The sequence below is a fragment of the Stenella coeruleoalba genome (genome assembly GCF_951394435.1).
Source record: "Stenella coeruleoalba genome assembly, chromosome: 15".
NCBI lineage: Eukaryota > Metazoa > Chordata > Mammalia > Artiodactyla > Delphinidae > Stenella > Stenella coeruleoalba.
Genome location: NC_137161.1, coordinates 45,659,957 through 45,680,775, shown reverse-complemented (window position 1 = coordinate 45,680,775; position 20,819 = coordinate 45,659,957). Strand labels below are relative to the sequence as shown.

Below are 20,819 nucleotides of genomic sequence, written 5' to 3'. Positions count from 1 at the left end.
TAAATATTTTAATATTGAGAGCATTTGTTGTGTATAGTATGATGTGTTAAAAAAAAAAAACTTGTCTCACGAGCTACTAAAGAATATCAGCATAGGGGACCATTTTCAAGAAAAGAATGATAAACTGTATTTCTAGGACTCTGTAAAGCTTTATTCATAAATATCATTTAAAAATGACACAGATATTCCTTTTTGAATTTTGGAGAAGGAATGCCTTTTTAAAAATCTGCTGATGGCATAACAGGGCAGGTCATGTAGCTGCAGTTGGGAAACATACGTGTTCTGTGGAAAACTGTACATTGGCTGTGAACCAGCCAGTGATGCCCGTGACACCACCAGCTCAGCAAGCTGTGCAGTGAGTGGAGTGTCCAAGCAGTGGGGGTCGTCGTGTTTCTTCCTGCCTCTTCCTTTGTGCCACGGCCAGTTGTGGCCTTAGGAATACCAGAGCCACTTGTCTCCCTTAATCCCGCCCCACTCCCGTGTCACATCTTCACCTCACGGAAGTCTTAGGAGAGAGGTATTCTGGTCAGCACCTACGTGCTGTATTTGCCACACACCCCAGAATGCCCGGGGCGTTTTCCCTTGACTAGAGTATAGTTAGTGCGAATGAACTTCTAACTGGTGGAAGTCCAGAAAGTGAAACAAGGTGAAGCATTGTGAGAGAAGTGGGGATTTTGCCCAAATTATATTAAGTGAATTTCTCCCTCTTTGTAAGACGAGGCCCACTTAATTGTAGAATGTTAAAATCTTTTAAAATGGGCTGAAAAACTTTTTGAAAAGCCATTTCAACTGATTTTATGAATTATACTACTTTATTTGGGGTCCTATAATAATTTTCAGGGCTTTATAAGGATAGTGATATATCATGTAGTTTTGTAAATACAGTTTTGTGGCCATATTGCTACTTGTCAGATGGATAAAGAGGGTGAATAAATTCAGTTCACAAATATAAATAGGAGAATCACCGGTGCTGTGAAGAGGGTGCTCCTCTCTCCCTCTTCTTGCCCCCTCACCGCCTCTCCCCACCCCGCCCACTTCACCTCTGTTTCCCCTCCCTCCTCGCACTCCCCACCTTGGCAGCTTTAGTGGAAGGGCCCAGCTGGTCCTTAGAGCAGTTTTCCTCAGGTGCCCTTTGCTCTTGTCTCAGGTTGGCTTTTCTCTGAAGCTGACCCTGAGACAAGGGTTCGGATGTAAGTGGCTTATTTGGGAAGTGCAAGGATGCCGGGAGGCAAGTGGGGAGCTGAGACAGGGAAGGACAAGTGGCCGGAATGGGGGTATTAAGTCAACTACCACAGTGGGCACCTGGAGCTTAATTCCGCAGGGGAACTCCACCAAATGGTTCAGAGCATTTGGGAGATGCATAGCCGGGCTCCTGAGCATCACTGATGAGGACTGCTGGGGGAAGGGCACAGGTGTGGGGAGCTCATTAACCGTGTGCTCCTGTAGGCAGAGCAGCCTCCCCAGGCTCTGAGGGGCCTTAAGCACAGAGACGGGTACGGGAACTTAGGAGCACTGAGAAAGGTCCCATGGCCACGTGTGGAGCATTGCCAGCATCTGCTTTGGCCTCCTGCATTCAAGTGCTGGGCTTGGGGCTGGCATGTCAGGGCTCAGGGAGGGTCCCTGGCCGGGAGCGGGTCATCATCTGGTCATGTCTCCCCTCTGCCTGAAATCCTTGAGTGCGCAGCCTTCTCGGGACAAAGCCCAGGCGCTGATCTCTGCCTGCCAACTACCCACAGCTTCAGCCTTCTGACCACACACAAGTTCTGTTCTCTCTGTCCCTCTCACACAGCTATACGGATGTGCACATTTTCTCTCCCCACCCTGTCCCCTTCCACCCTCTCCCTCCATCCCCACCCCTCGCTCCTGTCTCCCCTGCTCCCCTATCCCAGTCTTCCTCCTGCCATCTCCCCTCCCCTCCTCCACACCTCCATCTCTTCCCCTCTCTCTCCCACCGCATGTCTTCGCACCATGCCTCCACACCTTTATCTCCCACACATGCGCGTCTGCACTCTGCTACACACGTGCTGAATGGTTTGTAATTCCTTGAATGCGCCACATTCTGTCCTATGTCCTTCGACTCGGAGGACATAGAGGAGACCTCGCTCCCTCTATGCTGCCGTAGGTCTATGTCATATGATCTACATAAGCACCTCCTTCACGGTACTGTCATTGTTGCGTGTCTATTTCCCCACCTCACCGTGAGCTCCTTTTCTTACTATTTCCGTGCTCTCAGTGGCACATAGTAAGTGCTCAGTAAGCACTGACTGAAAAGTAATTCTTCCATATTCTTGTTTTCTCTCATGGACCGTAAACAACTATGTGAGGATGAACGTGTGTGATTGGACCCATGGCAAACCACCCAGGAGCATTTGTGTTTGATAGCAGAGGCATTTTGAAGACATAATGTCATTATTTAAAGATGTGATCTTGTTGAAAATTCAGTCATCAGGTTACATGTGCCTATAGGGCATAAAATTTGAAGAGAACAAATCTTTTGAGCTCTCATACAATTCCTGCTAAGCACTGTGACAGCCACTGTGGGCAGAGCATGACCTTCTGGCTCCTGAAGACAAAGTCTGTAGCAAACCCCATTTTTTTGCCTGTTAATATGTCCTAGTTGAATAAATAAATATTCCTCCATATCTTTTGGTAAAAGTTCCACATTTAAGAGGAAGCCCATATACTGGAAAAAAAATAGGAGAGGGAAAAACAAAAAGACTATGAATCTCTCATATTCATCTGAGAGTCACATTAGTTTATTTAACTCTGTAGCCATCCTTCAACTGTAATGTGCAGAGGCCAGGCCAGCTGATCTTCAATGTCAATTCAGCTCTGTAACAGAATTACTGTACAATTTCAAAGACCAGTGAAAAAAGGAAGCTTATGAAAAAGGTAATAGTGGCACTTTCAGGCAAGTGGTGATGTGACGAGGGAAAACTGAAGGAATGTAAGTGAGAATACAGGAGAAAAGAAGGAAACAATGAAAACTGGGGCACATTGTGAGTATGGAGAGATCCCAGACATGCCAGGACCTCCAACTCCTCTTCCCACGACCCCAGATTACCGTCAGCAGATTTCATTAGTTGAGCTGAAATGAATCACCTGTGCAGAGTAAGGAAGTGAGTAGGAAAGGCCTCCTAAATTTAGGTGGACAGCAGCAAATCCAGTGCTGTGAAGCAGTACAGGACAGAGCAAGTTCCTGATTGGGAGATGAGAGGATTGTCCTTAGAGAGGCTCTAGGCCAGCAGATGCTACTGAGGCGTGAGTCGTTTGGCCTCTGAAGCAGCAGCTCTGACTGTGAGGAATCTAGGCCATGTGGGAAGAAGGGAACAGGGACCTGAGTCTGCACCCAAGAGAAAGGATACAGTGCAAGCCCTCCTGTATTGTGGAGATAGAAGAGGCCCATGGGACCTGATTCAGAGAAGAAATAGGGAATAAGACGTGAAAGACTGATGGTCAGAGAAATAGATGTACATGAGGACACATGTTCTACTGCTTCATCAGACATTTTTAGCTGGAAAGTCTTGGAGAGATTCATCTGTGCAATGTTTCCCAAACTTAAAAAAAAAAAAACACCTTTTAAACATAGTATAACCCTTTGTTTAAATGCAGATAAAGGAGGAAGTAGAACTGGGGAGCCCTGTGGGTTGAGAGTCCCTGCTCTCCAGTGTTCAGGAGGTGGATTGGATGTATAATAACCGAGTACTGTATATATATATAAAAGGCAAAGAAGGAGAGCAAAGACAGTTGTAGGTGCAAACCCACGGTCCTAGGTCATGCAGAGTTACAGTTTGTGTCGATTATCAATTTATCATAGTAACTTGTAAAATTTCAAATACATTGTATAGTGTTTATTTGCATCATTAATTTGGAAGAGTAGCTACAGTTCAGTTGTTTCATATGCATTGAGAACAATCTGCATTGGACTTTTTTTTTTTTAATTTTTTTTTTGCAGCACACGGCTCTTCATTGCGGTGAGTGGGCTTCTCTCTAGCTGTGGCATGCGGGCTTCAGAGTGCGAGGGCTCAGTAGTTGTGGTGCTCAGGCTTAGTTGCCCTGCGGCATATGGGATCATAGTAGCCCACCAGGGATCAAACCAGCATCCCCTGTATTGCAAGACAGATTCTCAACCACTGGATCACCAGGGAGGTCACCCTGCATTGGACTCTTGAAGATACTTTCCCTGATGTTCTATATGAAGTTCTGAAGCAGTTAGCACTTTTTTGCTTCAGTAAAATGAATTGAATAATACTCTTATATTTCCTTGAGAAAGTGCTCTGTCTTTTGGAGTTGTGGCTCTGAAATGATCCCATAGTGAGGAAATCAGGTACAATGCCTGTTGCATGTTTATAACTGATCTCAAAGAGCATAAGAAAACATTTGTAGCCACAGGAACAAAGAATTTTTGCTTAAGGTTTATTATTTAATAAATCTCTGTTTACTTTGTCTATTTTGTAAATCACCCCTCATCTCTTTCTAAAGGTATTTTCTCTTGGAATTTGTAGAGTGTGCCTGTTTAAATCTCTTGGGGTTAAAAATAAAATATCTGTTAAGTTCAAAGGAGTAGATATAGAACAGAGAGATGTAAATTGTATTTTCTTAATTGCCTTCTTTATCTTTTCTTGGCTTGTTTTGTCATTTTTACTGGCCTTATGAAACTTTGATATAATTAGGTCTCTATTTATATCATTACTGCCAATCTACTGTGTTAATAGCATTCTGATAGAGAAAAAAGAAATCCCTGCTTAACATATTAAAAATGGGGCAGCATATAATACCTTTTAAGATAGTTTGAGGGAGACAAGTCAAGTTTGGTTATTATTGTCTGTTCACTTTTTGTGTGTCAAAACAAAAGTTCGGGCCTATTTTATCTTCAAACTGAGAACTAAGAAAACAGTTTTCTAATTTGGTTATCTTATAGGTGTGTTTCCAATTGTAGTACATCACTGCCTCATTTAGAAAATGTTCTGATACTTATCTGTGATGGACCACAAGCAGAGACTTTTTAAGGCTTTACTTACTAACATATGAATCAAAGTGCTTTTTATGTGTTGCTTTTAAGAAAAAGTCATTTTATGATGCAATCACTTTCATCAATTATAGTGTGGTAATGACACAGACATCTTTATGAGTTATTAGCACGAGAGCAAACTTGATGCCTGTGGTGCTGATCATTGACATCTACAGTGTATTTGTATCCGTAAAAAATGGAGTTTGCAGGGGACACGGGTTCGTGCCCTGGTCTGGGAAGATCCCACATGCCGCGGAGCAGCTAGGCCCGTGAGCCATGGCCCCTGAGCCTGCGCGTCCGGAGCCTGAGCTCCACAACGGGAGAGGCCACAACACTGAGAGGCCCGCGTACCGGAAAAAAAAAAAAAAAAAAAAAAATGGAGTTTGTTTCCAGTTGATGATCTAGCAAGTAATATACTCAGTTGCTATGACAAGTAGGACCATGATATTATGTGGATACCATACAGATAAGAAATCAGTAGGATTGCTTTCTCTTCCTTTTTTTAGGGCAGAACTTTTCAGAAGAAGCACCGTCAAATGTGTAACTTTCATGATAAAGTAACTGGATTTTTCATGATAGCTTAATATATCAAGGTTTTATTTCCTAGATTGATGAAGGACTAAGTGAAAATCCATCAAATGTTATTTTATTTAAAACGTGTAACATTTTACTGAATCCAGCTTTTGATGTGTTATTTGTGAAATTGTCTGTTTTCTAAGATAAATTGAATTTCTCAGCAGTATCAGTTTTTACTTTCTCTTTACTGTTCCTTTTATGCTGTAAAGTCTGAAAAATATAAATAGGTGCTAGTTGTAATAATATCCTCCACAAAATCAAACTTTGTTTATATTTAGATTGAATATGAGACTCAAATTAAGAAGATACAGCTACTCTCAAAAGATAGCCTGGGAAAAAAAGGTGAACTGAAAGATGAAGACAGAGAAAAGGTAATAAATTAAAATGATAAACTTTCTGTTAACGGAGGGTTTTTGGTGTGTTCATCTTTTAGGATACTGTTGTAAATAAAATCGTCTTATTACAAAGATCTTTTTGATTAAACTTTAAGTGATTATTTAAAGACATTTGCTTATAGAGTATTGCTTTAATGTATAATTCAATTAAATTTGCTGAAGGCAGTCACTGTGGCTGTAAGAGATAGATTCCAAAGAAAACCTCAGTGTTGTTAGTAGGTGAAATTTTGTTTTTCTAAATAATGCTTTGTAGCTGCCTTTTTCTTAGTTCCAGAAATGTTTTAAATAAGAAGTAAATGAATTGTGGCATTTTGCTTCTTTTCTTTGTATACGTAATTTTGTACATTTTAACCTTTTCATAGATAAAGTGGAAAGAAAGGATTGCATATCTCAGCAACAGACAAAATGAATGGCAAGGAATACTTAAATAAATTCTGCTATGTATCTGCCGTAATGCAGGCTTCTAATCCTCCCGTCTATCTCCATATAAATGATTCTGCTCAAGACCATAGATGTTTTCTTCACTAAAAGCAGTAAAGCTCTTTTAGATGAAATGTCTAAAAACATCTTGTAATAACTTGGAGCATGCTGGCAAGAGTAGTCACTTGTGACTATGTGTGAAACCCCCTCAGCCAGTCGATATTGTAATAAGCAAAAATGGGAGCATCACTCCATTATTCAGAGAAGCCAACAGCGTGCTTCCTCCTTAGGCTGCAGCATTCATTAAGAAAAGCTTACTGGGCTGAAAGCTGGAAACAGATGATAACGGGATATGATTTTCATATTTAATGCTTCCCTTGGAAGAGTATGTGTGCTACAGATTGATAGAAGAATCAACTGCTACTTTACTAAAAGACTTTCAGGTTTGCCCTATAGCTACCGATGGAATCATTCAGCCAAGAAATTAACTTTTTCTCCTTTTACCTGTTTTATATATCTGCTAAGCAGGCTGCCGGGCTGCCAGTAAATGTTATTATGCAGTTAACTGTTTGGTATTTAAGACTCTTATCAGAAAAGAAACAGAGGCCACACTATTTTGTTTTTATAGTAGGAGCAAGGTTTTAGTTTTTCTTTTTTCCGTGCATTAACAGGCATTAATCTGAGTTTATAGGAAGTTTTAGTTTTCCTTCCCAGAGATTAAAAAGTTAAAAAACCTAGAACTTTAGAGCATTCTTTAAACTGTAAGATACAAAACACCAAGCCCCAGCAACCCTGACCTATATAAAAAGGCCTTTAATGATAAATGATTTCTCTGCCATTAGATGTATACCAAATGTGGTATGATGTGATAGACTTCTGAGACATTCAGGCAGTTTTTCTGTTTGACATTTGGTCATGAAATAATTGACATGTTTTTTAATCTATAATCTAGTTTGTTCTTTCTGTGCTGTTCCTGATAGACACCTTGTTAGTACGACAGTGTCAATGGTACTTAAATAAAATGGGAGACTTTTTTTTATATTTGCACTACTGATTCCTTACCTTACATATAGTTATATAGTTTCCTTTTAAGTCATATCTAAAATTAGGGCAAGAGACATATAGCTGACAACTCCTTAAAATGTTACATAGAATAATTAGAAGTGTTTCCTTTTTACTGGAATGTGTCATCTCCTTAAAAACTTTGACTTTTGACTGTATGTAAGACTCAATTAGGTAACATTTTGAGACGTAGCTTGCCTTTTTCAATTTCCCATTGATGTTCTATCAATTAAAAGGTAAAAATATTTCAGCAGAACCCTGAATTAGTTAACACTTACTATACACTAAACCAGAACAATTCCTTACCGTATGGGGTATGTTTTATCTTTCAGCAGTCACATGAGCTAGTCTCTGTGCCCAGAGTGCTGGTCTCCAGGGACTGGCCTGAGCACGGTGGTTGAATTCAGTAGATCGTTGCTGAGTGAGTGCTCTGTTTGAGAAGCTGCAGCAGGTCCCTCTAGGAATGCCACGATGCTTGCCCTTGAGGCGCTTCCCACAAAGCGATGTTCTTTCTGAGGCCCAGGATAGTGTGTGCTGAGTCCCAGCTACATGGAGAAAGAAAGTTTGCTTCCTCTGCAATGAGTCCTCCACGGCCTAGGGGAGAAGGTGGTGTGTGAGCTGGCGTGAAGGGTGGGGAGGGTGCCAGTCACTGGGTATTTGATAGACATTCTTGGGTCTGAAGATGTTGTGAGTGAAGGAGTGGAAGCAGGAAGCCCGGCGAGAAGCCATCAGTCTGGCTAAAGGTGAACATTCTTGCAGGGAAGTGGGAGAAAATGAGCTTGGAAAGGGGCATCGTGGAACTGAGTCCAAGGCTCGAGGATTGAAAATTTCCCCCTGGAATCAGTGTGTGTGCACGTGCATGATGGGACAGGTGAAGCAAGGACTGGGGCTCAGAGCAGTTACATCATAGGCGCAGGAAGGCAGGGCTGGCAGTGCTGTGCAGGATGCCCTGGAGGAAGGAGCTCATGGGGCGAGAAAACCAGGATTTATTCAGACGCAAGGAAGGAACTGAGGGCCTGAGTTGGGGTGGCCATTGAGATGGAGAATGCCAATGAAGGGGAGAGGAGCTGTCAAATTAATGATAATTCTGAGTTATGAAAAGATAGCTTTAAGAAGTGGTTGTGCAACTTTCAACCAGAAGCAGCAGCTTGAATGCACCACTAAGAAGAATGATCAGGTAGTAGTTGTCTATTTTTTCAGTGTAGAACTTTAGCTCGGTTTTATAATAGGAGTCCAGTGTTTTCATGCATCCAGTTGCTGCTCTTCAGTCATGTGTTCTCTGAAGAGAAGTAATCATTGATCTGTTCATCCCCCAAGATTGTTTCTAATATTAGTCTACTTAGTAAACTCTTATGTTGTTGTTGTTAATAGAAAAGACAAAGTTCCGGTCCCCATTTGACTCCTCACAAATTTTACTATAATATAGTAATCCTTCTCTATTATACGTTGCCATTTTTTATTTTGGGGTGAACCCTCATTCCATTGGTCTCTAGGCATGTTCTTCTTGTTGCCCAGCTTTTTTGTATCAGCAGTGACTAGAGCATACACATAAAGACACATCAAAACATATACACCCAGGAGAGGTGGATATGGCATTAGTGAATGAGAGCATAAACCTTGAGGTGGGATTTGTGAAGTTTCTTTGAACTGTTACACTGTGAAATATGTTCTACTAAAAGCAGAAGTGAGCTGGATACTTCACAGAAAGATTATACTCTGCCAGGGCTGGAGAATGTGGAGGACCAGAGAATTCCATCACAGGACTAAAGGCTGGTTGGGGAGTTCCACTTCCTCTGTTGTAAACCTCCCTGCAAGGGTCACGTGGAGAATGACTCCACGTGCAGCTTGTTACTTCCGCTTCTAATCCTAATATTAACAATGGGGAATAGTGACTGCACGCGTATTTTGTCAGGGGCAGCATTAAGCACTTCATATTCATCAACTCATTTAATCCTGTCAGCAATCCTGGAAGTAGATACTATCGTATCCTCATTTTAGAGGAAGGCTCAAAGAAGTTGGTTAACTTGCCCAAGACTACACTGCTAGGCAGATCCCAAACTCAAACCCAGACCATGTGGCTTTAGCGTCCATGTTATTAGCCATGTTGCTACACTGCCTTCCAAGGTAGTATGGGTGAAATGCTCCTCGAAAGTCGGGAGAAATTCCTGGTCAAATAAAAACAGCCTAGCCATATCATGTGAAGTATTTCAGTTATTCATTTAGATGCTGCATTTTCACCTAACCTTGGGAGAGAGTGAAATGGTCTCCCTTGGTGGTATAATAGTCCAGCTGAATCAAGTGAGATCTGATTTTGCACTGGTTGAATTGAGTAAGAAATTAGGCATACACTTCAGATTCATTATTGGGGATTTTTTTTTTTTTGAAAAAAAGCTGTGGTTTAGTAACACAATTTGAGTTTAACTCATTCAGTTTTGAGTATTGTGGCATAAGAGATGGGCACTGGAATCCGCGTATTTGGGTTTGGATCCTGTGACCGAGAGCAAATTGTCCGACCTTGTAAGTCTTGCTGGAGTGAGTATAATAACAGTGGTTGATTTGAGGGTTTAAAAAGGTAATGAATAGAAGTCTGCTTGACACCTGGTAAGTGCTTGGCACGTGTTCAGTGATCCTCTTGCCCCTGTCCCCACTGTCACTGTCGTCAGCCATCTTCCTTCTCCACTGGGGTGGCCGTATGAGGGTGTCCCTGGCTTTCTACCACTTACCTATGGGAGTGGGGACAGAGAGGCTACCTACCAATTAGGAAACGAGAAGTAAAGCCCTTGGTGGTAGCAACTCATAATAGATGATTTTAGCATGATTACAATACAGAATAACTTACAGGACATACCTTTGAAGCCTGAATTTAATGGACCCATTTAAAAATTTAGGTAGTTCTAACCTCTATTGGATTTAGTGGCCAGTAACATCTCCTCTTGGCCTCAGTTGTGAAAATTTGGTTGAGTCTCGAATCTACCCCATTGGCAAAATGAAGAGTTAAAAATCACATTGTCATGGTGTCTTAGTCGACCTGGGCTGCCATAACAAAATAGCACATTCTGGGTAGCTTAAACAACAAATTTATCTTCTCACGCTTCGGGGGGCTGGATGTCTTAAGATCTAGGTGCCAGCTGGGGTGGTTTCTGGTGAGAGGTCTCTTTGGTTTGCAGACGACTGTCCTCTCTCTGGGTCCGCGTGTGTCCTTTTCTCTGTGCACGTGTGTGGAGAGAGGCAGATCTCGGGTCTTTTCCTCTTCTAAGAACATCAGTCTGTTGGATTAATAGACCTCACTGAACCTTAGTTACCTCCTTCCAAGCCCCATTTCCAAATATAGTCACGTTGGGGGAGGGCTTCAACATAAGAATTTGGGGGAGGGCTTCAACATAAGAATTTGGGGGGGCACAATTCAGTTTATAACACGCAATAAAGTAAAATAATTCCTTCAGGATTGTTATATGTAAATTTTTATTAAGGGATTTTTGGAAGTCTTCTCAATGTGACTTAAGGGCTTGTAGAAACTAAGAGCAGTAATTGTACTGTGTGAAAAGCTGGAAATTGGGTTTGACAGCTCCATTTTAACATTCTGCATTTATCTTGTTACTTACCAATTCCCTCGTCTGTGGGGGAAAAATAATAAGAAAAGATAAAATTACTGCAGTATTCTGCAAAACATGAAGTATAACATAAATATATTTTTCAAAGTACAATAATATTCAAGATCTACCTGCTTTGAAAACTGTAAGCAGTTATTATTAACTGAGACACCATTACAGTAGTTCTTAACTTGCTGCTGGATCCATCAGCATGTCCTCTCCCCTTTCTGCCAGTAAAGATGAACTCCTGATTTTAAAAATATTTTCAACTGTATTCATTTGCTTTGCTATCACTTTCCCCAGCTCCCAATATGTTTTCAATTTATTTAAACTAAAAAAAGTTTTACCCATTTCTTTCATCTCCCACCCCCAGCCTCTGGCAATCATCAGTCTGTTCTCTGTATCTATGAACCTGGTTTGTGTTTATTTGTTTTAGATTCCAAATGTAAGAGAGATCATATGGTATTTGTGTGACTTATTTCACTTAGCATAATGTCTCAAAGTCCATCCATGGTGTTGCAGATGGCAGGATTTTCTTTTTCATAGCTGAATAATATGCCATTGTATATTTTTACAACTTCTTTGTCCATTCAGCCATCATTGGACACTTAGTTTGCTTCCATATCTTGGCTGTTGTAAATAGTGCTGTAGTGTACATTGGGGTGCAGATATCTTTTCAAGATAGTGTTTTCATTTTATTCAGTTAAATACCCAGAAGTGGAATTGCTGGCTCATATGGTAGTTCTATTTTTAATTTTTTGAGGAGTCTCTATACTGTTTTCATAGTGGCTTCACCTGTTTACATTCCCACCAACAGTGCACATGGGTTCCCTTTTCTCCACCTCCTCATCAACACTTGTTATTTCTTGTTTTTTGATAATAGTCATTCTAACGTGTGAGGTGATATCTAATTGTGGTTTTGAGTTGCATTTCCTTGATGATTATTGAAGTTGAGCATGTTTTCATGTACTTTTTGGCCATCTCTGTCTTCTTTGGAAAAATGTCTATTCAGATTTTTCTGCCCATTTTGTAATCAGATAATTTTTTGCTCTTGAGTTGTATGAGTTCTTTATATATTTTGGATATTGGCCCCTTATCAGATATATCATTTGCAAATCTTTCCTGCCATTCAGTAGGTTACCTTTTTGTTGATGGTTTCCTTTTCTGTGCAGAAGCTTTTTAGTTTGATCTGGTCTCACTTGTTTATTTTTGCTTTTGTTGCTTTTGCTTCTGGTATCAGATTCAAAAATCATAGCCAAGGACTTATGTCAAGGAGTTTACCACCTATGTTTTCTTCTAGGAGTTTTATGATTTTTTAAAACATTCAAGTCTTTAATTCATTTTGAGTTAATTTTTGTATATGGTGTTAAATGGTGATCTAGTTTCATTCTTTTGCATGTGGCTGTCTAGTTTTCCCAGCACCATTTATTGAAGAGGCTTTTTTTTTTACTGTATATTCTTGGCTCCTTTATTGTAAATTAATTGACCATATGTGTGGGTTTATTTCTGTGGTCTCTATTCTGTTCCACTGATCTATGTGTTTGTTTTTATGCCAATACCATTCTGTTGTAATTACTGTAGCTCTGTAATATATTTCAGAATAAAAGAGCATGATGCCTCCAGCTTTGCTCTTCTTTTTTCAAGATTGCTTTGGTTATTTGGGCCTTTTGCATTTCCATACAAATTTTAAGATTGTTTTGTTTCTGTGAAAAATTTCATTTGAATTTTAATAGGGATTACATTGAATCTGTAGATTGCTTTGAGTAGTATAGACATTTTAACAATTTAATTCTTCTAATCCATGAGCACAGAATATCTTTCCATTTATTTGTATCTTCTGCAGTTTTTTTCATTAATGTCCTATAGTTTTTAGTATATAGTCTTTCACTTCCTTGGTTATATTTATTCGTAGGTATTTCTTATGCAGTTATGAATGGGATTGTTAATTTCCCTTTCTGATATTTCATTATTCATGTATAGAAACTCAACATTTTTGCATATTGATTTTGTTTTCTGTAACTTTACTGAATTGGTTTATTAGTTCTAACAGTTTTTTGATTGAGTCTTGAAGGGTTTTCTATATATAATACATATCATATGCAAATAGTAACAATTTTACTTGTTCCTTTCCAGTGTGGATGCCTTTTATTCCTTTTTCTTGCCTAATTGCACTGGCTAAGACTTCTAATACTATATTGAATAAAAATGGAAAGAGTGGGAATCCTTGTCTTGTTCCTATCTTAGAGGAAACGCTTTCATTTTCACCGTTGAGTATGATGTTAGCTATGGGCTTGCCCTATATGGCTTTTATTATGTCGAGGTATGTTCTCTCTATACCTGCTTTATTGATACTTTTATCATGAATGGATGTTGAATTTTGTCAAATATTTTTTCCACATCTATTGAGATGATCATATATTTATCCTTCATTTTCTTAATGTGGTATATCACATTTACAGATTTGCAGATATTAAACCATCCTGTACCCCTGGAATAAATTCCACTTGACTGTGGTATATGATCCTTTTAATATATTGTCAGAAATTCCCTGTCCAGTGGTTAGGACTTGGTGCTTTCACTGCTGTGGCCTGGGTTTAAGCCCTAGGCAGGGAACTAAGATTCCACAAGCCGTGTGGCACAGCCAAAAAAAAAAAAAAATTGTTGAATTCAGTTTGCTAATATTTTTTAGGAGTTTTGCATCTATGTTGATCAAGAATATTGGCCTGTAATTTTCTTTTCTTGTGGCATCTTTGTCTGGTTTTAGCATCAGGGTAATACTGGCCTCATAAAATCAGTTTGGAAGAGTTACCTCCTTTTCTGTTTTTTTGGAAAAGTTTGAGAAGGATTTGTATGTATGCTTCTTTGAATGTTTGGTAGAATTCACTAATGAAGCCTTCTGGTCCTGGACTTTTGTTTATTGAGAAGTTTTTGATTACTGATTCTACCTCATTACTAGTAACTTATCTGTTCAGATTTTTTTGAATTTATCCATTTCTTGTTGGTTGTCCAGTTTGTTGGCATATAGTTGTTTATGGTAGTCTTATGATCCTTTATATTTCTGTGGTATCAGTGGTAACATCTCCTCTCCAATATATTCTAAGAGGTACAGATGGATAACTGTGACAGGAAAAGGAAGAAATGAACTAAAACCTTGGATTACAGATTTACCTCAAACACTTAACTACAGAAAGTAATAGGAAGGTATAGAAAAGTTGATCATTATGTCAGTTCCTTAAACAGTGACACATACTCCTTCCTTTGGCAATAACAGCTGTCTCTCAAAAACTTTTCAATTCCTAATATTATACCACTGTCAGTAATAATGTGAAACACAGCATTTTTCTCTTCAGCTTCCCTGGCTCAGAAACTGCTTTGAGAAGACACATAATAATATTCAAAATTTTAAGGTTAAAGACCACCCTATTTCCTGTTGCTAAGCAAACAAAATGACAGACTATTTTTTAAAAAAAGAGACAGCTGTCTGAGCCATTTCAAACGTAGCATTGCCTTATAGCGAGCAGCAATTAGTTTTTGCAGGTTTCTTGTAGTTTTGCAGGTTTCTTTTTTGTTATGCAAGTTTAAATAATTGCTGGTGGGAATGTAAAATGGTGTAGCCACTTTGGAAAACAGTTCACAGTTCCTCACAATGTTACCATTGTGTACCAATGTACTCACAACATAGTTACCATATGACCCAAAAACTCCACACTCAAGAGAGGTGAAGACATATGCCCACACAAAATCTTGTACACAGATGTTCATGGCAGCAGTGTTCTTAACAGCTGAAAAGTGGAAACATCTCAAATGTCCATCATCTGACAAATGGATAAACAAAATATGGTATATCCATGCAATGGAATATTATTCAGCCATTAAAGAGAATGAAATACTTATATTTGATACAACATGGAGACACCCTGAAAATGTTATGCCAAGTAAAAGAAGCCACAAAAAATACTGGAAAACAAACTAATGGTTATCAGTGGGGAGAGGGAAGGGGGAGGGGCAGTATGCATTACTGTGCCAATTAAATGTGGACTGTGGAATGGAAAATACATCAATGTTAAATTTCCTGATTTTGGTCATTGAACTCTGCTCGTGAAAGAGAATGTCCCTGTGCTTAGGAAGTACACACTGAAGTGTTCAGGGGGAGGGGGCAACGTGTCTCCAAGTTAGCCTCAGATGGTTCAGGAGAAAATGGTGTGTATGTATATACACATACACATATGCATGTGTGTAGGTGGGGAGAGAATGATAAAACAAATCAGGCAAACCATAAACGATTTACTTATTGGTTTATTATAGACACTAATATGTAATGTTCTCATTAATTAGTGTACTACTAGAGCTTGTTGAGGACCAGAGTTCCGTATTCTAAAAAGTCTGGCAAAATTGCATTTAACTATTTCCCATCACAGAGAGCTGTCTGTAGCTTCTGTTTTCAGGAAGTACTCTTTGTTAACAGTGCCATCTTGAAGTGGTCACTGTTTTTGCTTTCTGCAGTTCTGTAAGCATTTAAATCGTGGGTACATGCTATTTTTGTTGATTGTGCAGGTTACCATTTAGATTTTGTTGTTTCTCTCCAGTTCTTGGCCCTGGGAATGGGCCTGGAGTCTTTTGCTTCTCTTAGTGGGTCAGAGGAGTTAGAGAGGAACTGATTGAAAGGAATAACTCAGGGGTACTTCCTTTGTCCTTCCCCAGGGGGCTTTCTCATCTCTAAGGCCTGCCTACCCTTTGACTTCATATCTTGGCCTTAAGCAGACCAACAAAGAGACAGGTACTTAGGGCTGCGGTGTACTCCCTGTTCTGAGTTAGTTCATTAATACTCCCTAAATCGGTCTTGAAAGTGAAAAATCAAAGGCCTCAAACTCATAAGTCTGATCACTGATTGGCCTCAAGTCTTCACTAAATGACCACTATTGTGTATATACTCTGAGTCCCCTTCAGCATACGGCCAGCTGAAGCTCTCCACTGTAACCCATCACTTGGAGCCATCTATTTAAATAACTTTTTGTTTGAGTACAGGAAAAATGAAAGTAGTTGTTAGATTAGGGTAGTGGTAATTGGTGATTTTTGCCTGTTTTAAGACTTCTTTGTTACTGATAATAGGTCACATATTATGTCACAATTACTGTTTATACTGATGAATCAGAATGTTGATTAATATAATTTTGCTGTTTAAACCATGTGGTATAATGAAAAATTCTTAATAATGACATAATGGCCTCTTTGGACAGTAGTATCCTATAAGGCAGTCTTGACGGAGCAACTTCTGTTCTAGGAGGCTGTCCTACTCACATGTATGCAGAGAGCCATACACTCAGGGATAATTATTGCACATGGTTTGGAAGGGTAGGTGGTGGGAAGCAAACCAAGGTCCATGAAAATAAGACTCGTTAAATAATTTATGGAACATCTATAGGAAAGGTTAATACACAGCTCTTAAAATTACAATGTAGTCAGTTTCCAGTCCAACGGGTAAGAAACTTGGAAGTCACCACTCCATCCTAACAAGTAAAAAGCTGAACAAGCCGAAAATCAACATCTCTTCTTAGATCTGACAGAGAAGTGAGGTCACAGAGCAATATGCTGTCCCTGAGGTCCCAGGGCAATATGCTATCTCTCTCTGGAGAGACCAAGAGATGACTAGAGAGAGCGACAGCTTCCCAGAGCAGAGCTGACGCCTCTGCAGGACTCAGTGCCGGACAGAGAAACAGGAACTGTGACTGACAAGGCTCAGTGTGGGCAGATCCACGAGAGAAACTCTGGGGGACCCAGCCACAGGGGCCCCCCACACTTTTGTGAGTTTTACCCCTAGTTCTACCAGGTCCTCACAGTGACTGTCAGGGAGGGGAAGGGGGAGAGGAGCCAGAACGCTCTGCTATTAACAAGGTCTGCCCTCAGGAGAAGCTGTTTAGCCAGAGCTTGACTGACCTGAGGGAAGGAAAAACCCAGCTCCAGAAGGTGCTAGCCTCCTGCGTGGAGGAACGGAAATAACAATTCCAGCCCCTTCTAGCCTTGAACCTAAAACTGCTCTAAAAATAATGTCTTTTAAAAAGTCCATTGAGTATAGATATATGGATTTATTTCTGGACTCTCAGTTCTGTTCCATTGATCTGTATGTCTATTTTTATGCTAGCACAGTCTAAATTACCCCTGGTTTTGTAGTAAGTTTTGAAATTGGGAAGTGTGCATCTTCCAGCTTTCCTCTTCTTTAGAAAATTGTTCTGGCTATTCTGGGTTCCTTTATTTCCATAAATTTTAGTATTAGCTTGCCAATTTCTGCAAAAAAGCCTGCTGGGATTTTGCTGGAGTTTGTATTAACTGTGTAAGTCAATTTGGGAGTATTGCCATCTCAACAATTTTAAGTCTCATGTTGCTTGAACACAGAATGCTGATCTTGTTTGCCTTTCATTTCTTTTTCTTGCCTTACTGCCCTGGCTAGAATCTGTAGTATGGCGTTAAATAGAAGTGTTAAGAGCAGACATTCTTGTGTTAACTCTGATCTGAGGGAAGGAAAGCTTCCAGTCTTTTACCATTGACTATGATGTTAGCTATGGGTTTTTCATAGATGCACTTTATCAGGTTAGGGAGTTCCCTTCTAGTCCTAGTTTGCTGAGTTTTTAAAAATCATAAACACATGTTGTATTTTGTCTAATGCTTTTTCTGTGTTTGTGGAGATAATAATTTGGGTTTTTTATTTGTTCTTTATTCTATTAACATGATGTATTATATCACTTAACTTTCATATGTTAAACTAACTTTGCATTCCTGGGAAAAATCCTACTTGGTCATGGGATATAATCCCTTGTATATTATGCTGAATTTGGTTTGCTAACATTTTGTTGAGAATTTTTACAACTATATTCATAAGTGTTGGTCTATAGTTTTCTTTCTTGTGATGTCTTTGTCTGGTTTTGGTATTATGGCTGGCCTCATAGAATAAGTTGTGAAATGGTTTTTCCTCGCCTGTTTTTGGAAGAATTTCTAAAGGATTGGTATTAATTGTGAAGGATTGGTATTAATCCTTCTTTAAATGTCTGGTAGAGTTCACCAGTAAAGCCTTCTTTCTAGTCCTGGGCTTTTCTTTGTGGGAAATTTTTTGATTACTAATTCAATTGCTTAACTTGTTTTAGGCCTATTCAGATTTTCTGTTTCTTCTTGGGTGAGTTTTGGTAGCTGTGTCTTTCTAAGAATTTGTCCAATTTATCTAGGTTGGCTAATTTGTTGGCAAACAGTTATTCATAATATTCCCTTAGTTTTTTATATCTGTAAGGTTGGTAACAAAGTACCAATTTCATTTCTGATTTTAGTAATTTGTCTTGTTTTTTCCTTGGTCAGTCTAGCTAAAGGTATGTCAATCTGTGAATCTTTTCAATGAATCAGCATTTGGTTTTGTCGATTGTCTCCAGCTTTTCTATTTTCTAATTCATTTATTTCTGCTCTAATCTTATTATTACCTTCCTTTTGCTTGCTTTGGATTTAATTTGCTCTTCTTTTTCTACTTTCTTAGCATGGAAGTTTAGGTTATTGATTTGAGTTCTTTCTTCTTTCTAATAAGCTTTTCCAGCTCTGAATTTCCTTCTAAATATTTCTTCCCATAGGCTTTAGGATCTTGTGTTTTCCTTTTCATTTATCTCAAACTGTTTTCTAATTTCCCTGGTCATTTTTTCTTTGATCCATTAATTATTTAGGAGTTTCTTATTTAATTTCTACATATTTGTGAATTTGCCAAATTTCCTTTTATTGATTTCTAATTTCATTCCATTGTCATCAGAGAACTTTATTTTAATCCATTTAAATTTATTGAGACTTGATTTATTGCCTAACATATGGGTCTATCTTGTAGAATGTTCCATGTACATTTAAGAAGAATATATATTCTGTGTATTCTACTGTCGGTAGGTGGAGTCTTCTTTATATGTCTGTTAGGTCTAGTTGGTTTATAGTTGGTTCAAGTCCTCTGTTTCCTTATTGATCTTCTATTTAGTTATTTTAACCATTATTGAATGTAGAGTATTTAAGTCTCCAACTATTATTGTTGGGTTTTGCTTCAGATAGGACTTTGTTGTTAGATATACTTACATGTTTCTAATTGTTATATCTTTTTCACAGATTGACCCTTTTATCATTGTAAAATGTCCTGTGTCTAGTTACAGTTTTGAGTCTTAAAATCTATTGTGTCTGATTAACATAGCTACTTCGGCTTTCTTTCGGTACTGTTTGCATAGTATATTTTTTTTCCATGAGGCTCTCTTGATATATCTTTTCCCTTCCCTATGCTTTCAACCTGTTTGTGTCTTTGAATCTAAAATGAGTCTCATTAGACAGCATATAGTTGGATCATATTTTAAATCCATTCTGCCAGTTCTCTGGCTTCAATTATAGTATTTAATCCATTTAAAATTAATGTAATTACTAAAAAGGTAGGATTTGCGTCTGCCATTTTGCTCTTTGTTTTCTATATACTGTAAGTTCCGTACATACGAACCTTCAAGTTTTGAACTTTCAAAGATGCAAACGTGTGTTCCATCAGCGTCAGGCATGAGTGAAATTGCAGCTTGCCCTCCGTCTCCTATTGCTGGCGATCCTTCAGCTCTACTGTCTCCCACCTCCTCTCCCTCTTCCAGTCAGTAACTCTTCTTGCCTGTTCACTCGATGCCAGCCCCTGTATGCCAGCTGTTGTACTGTACTACTGTACTTTTCAAGGTACTGCACTGTAAGATTAAAAATGTTTTCTTGTTTTCTCCTGTATGATTTAAAAGACAAGACTAGAGTTACATGAAAAATATATTTATGCTTTTATATGTACCAACATAGTTAAATACATATTTACCAGTGTAGTTACCCTAACTAGTGCTATTTATTTCTTAATGCAGACTTGAGTTACTGTGTAGTGTCCTTTCATTTCAGCCTGAAGGACTCCTTGTAGTATTCCATATAGGGAAAGTATGGTTGTGACAAATTCTGTTTTTGTTTAGTGAGGAACGCCTTAATTTCGCCTTATTTTTTTTTTTTTTTTTTTTTTTTTGGCAGTGCTGCACTGCCTGTGGGATCTTAGTTGCCCAACCAGTGCCCCCTGCAGTGGAAGTGCAGAGTCTTAACCACTGGACCACCAGGGGAGTTCCTCTCGTTCATTTTTGAAATAACATTTTGGTGGCTATAGAATTCTTGACTGATAGTCTTTTTCTTTCAGTGCTTTGACTGTGTTATCTTACTGCCTACTGGCCTCCACAGTTTCTGATGATAAGACACCTGTTACTCTTATTGAGGATGCTTTTTATGTAAGGAGTCACTTCCCTGTTTTTGCTTTCAAGATTCTCTCTTTTTGGCTTTCAGTAGTTTGATTATGATATGTCTAGGTGAGGATCTCTTTGAATTTATTACACTTGGACTTCGTTGAGCTTCTTGGATGTGTAAATGTTTTTCATTATATTTGGAGAGATTTCACTGTTATTTCTTCAAAATTATAGTGTCTTTCTTTTTCTTCTCCTTCTGAGACTTTCATTATGCATATGTTGGTATGCTTAGTGGTATCCCACAGGTCTCTGAGGTTCTGTTCATTGCTCATTATTTTTTCTTTCTTTTCCTCAATCTAGATAATCATAATTGATCTGTATTTAAGTATGTTGATTCCTTCTTCTGCCTGTTCATATCTGCTGCTGAGCCCCTCTAGTGAATTTTTCATTCTGGTGACTGTACTTTTCAACTGCAGAATTTCTGTTTGGTTCTGTCTTTTAAATAATTTCTATCTCTTTATTAATC

At 38.9% G+C, this 20,819-nt stretch overlaps 1 protein-coding gene across 2 annotated transcripts in view; it reads left to right on the top strand.

Moving 5' to 3' along the window:
* Window positions 1–20,819, top strand: part of KIZ (kizuna centrosomal protein) — a 112,713-nt gene that overhangs the window by 12,309 nt on the left and 79,585 nt on the right. For both annotated transcript variants that reach the window (XM_079899098.1, XM_079899099.1), the window contains exon 4: window positions 5,866–5,958. In XM_079899098.1, coding sequence (XP_079755224.1) covers window positions 5,866–5,958 — 93 coding nt within the window. The remainder of the gene's footprint in view (window positions 1–5,865; window positions 5,959–20,819) is intronic.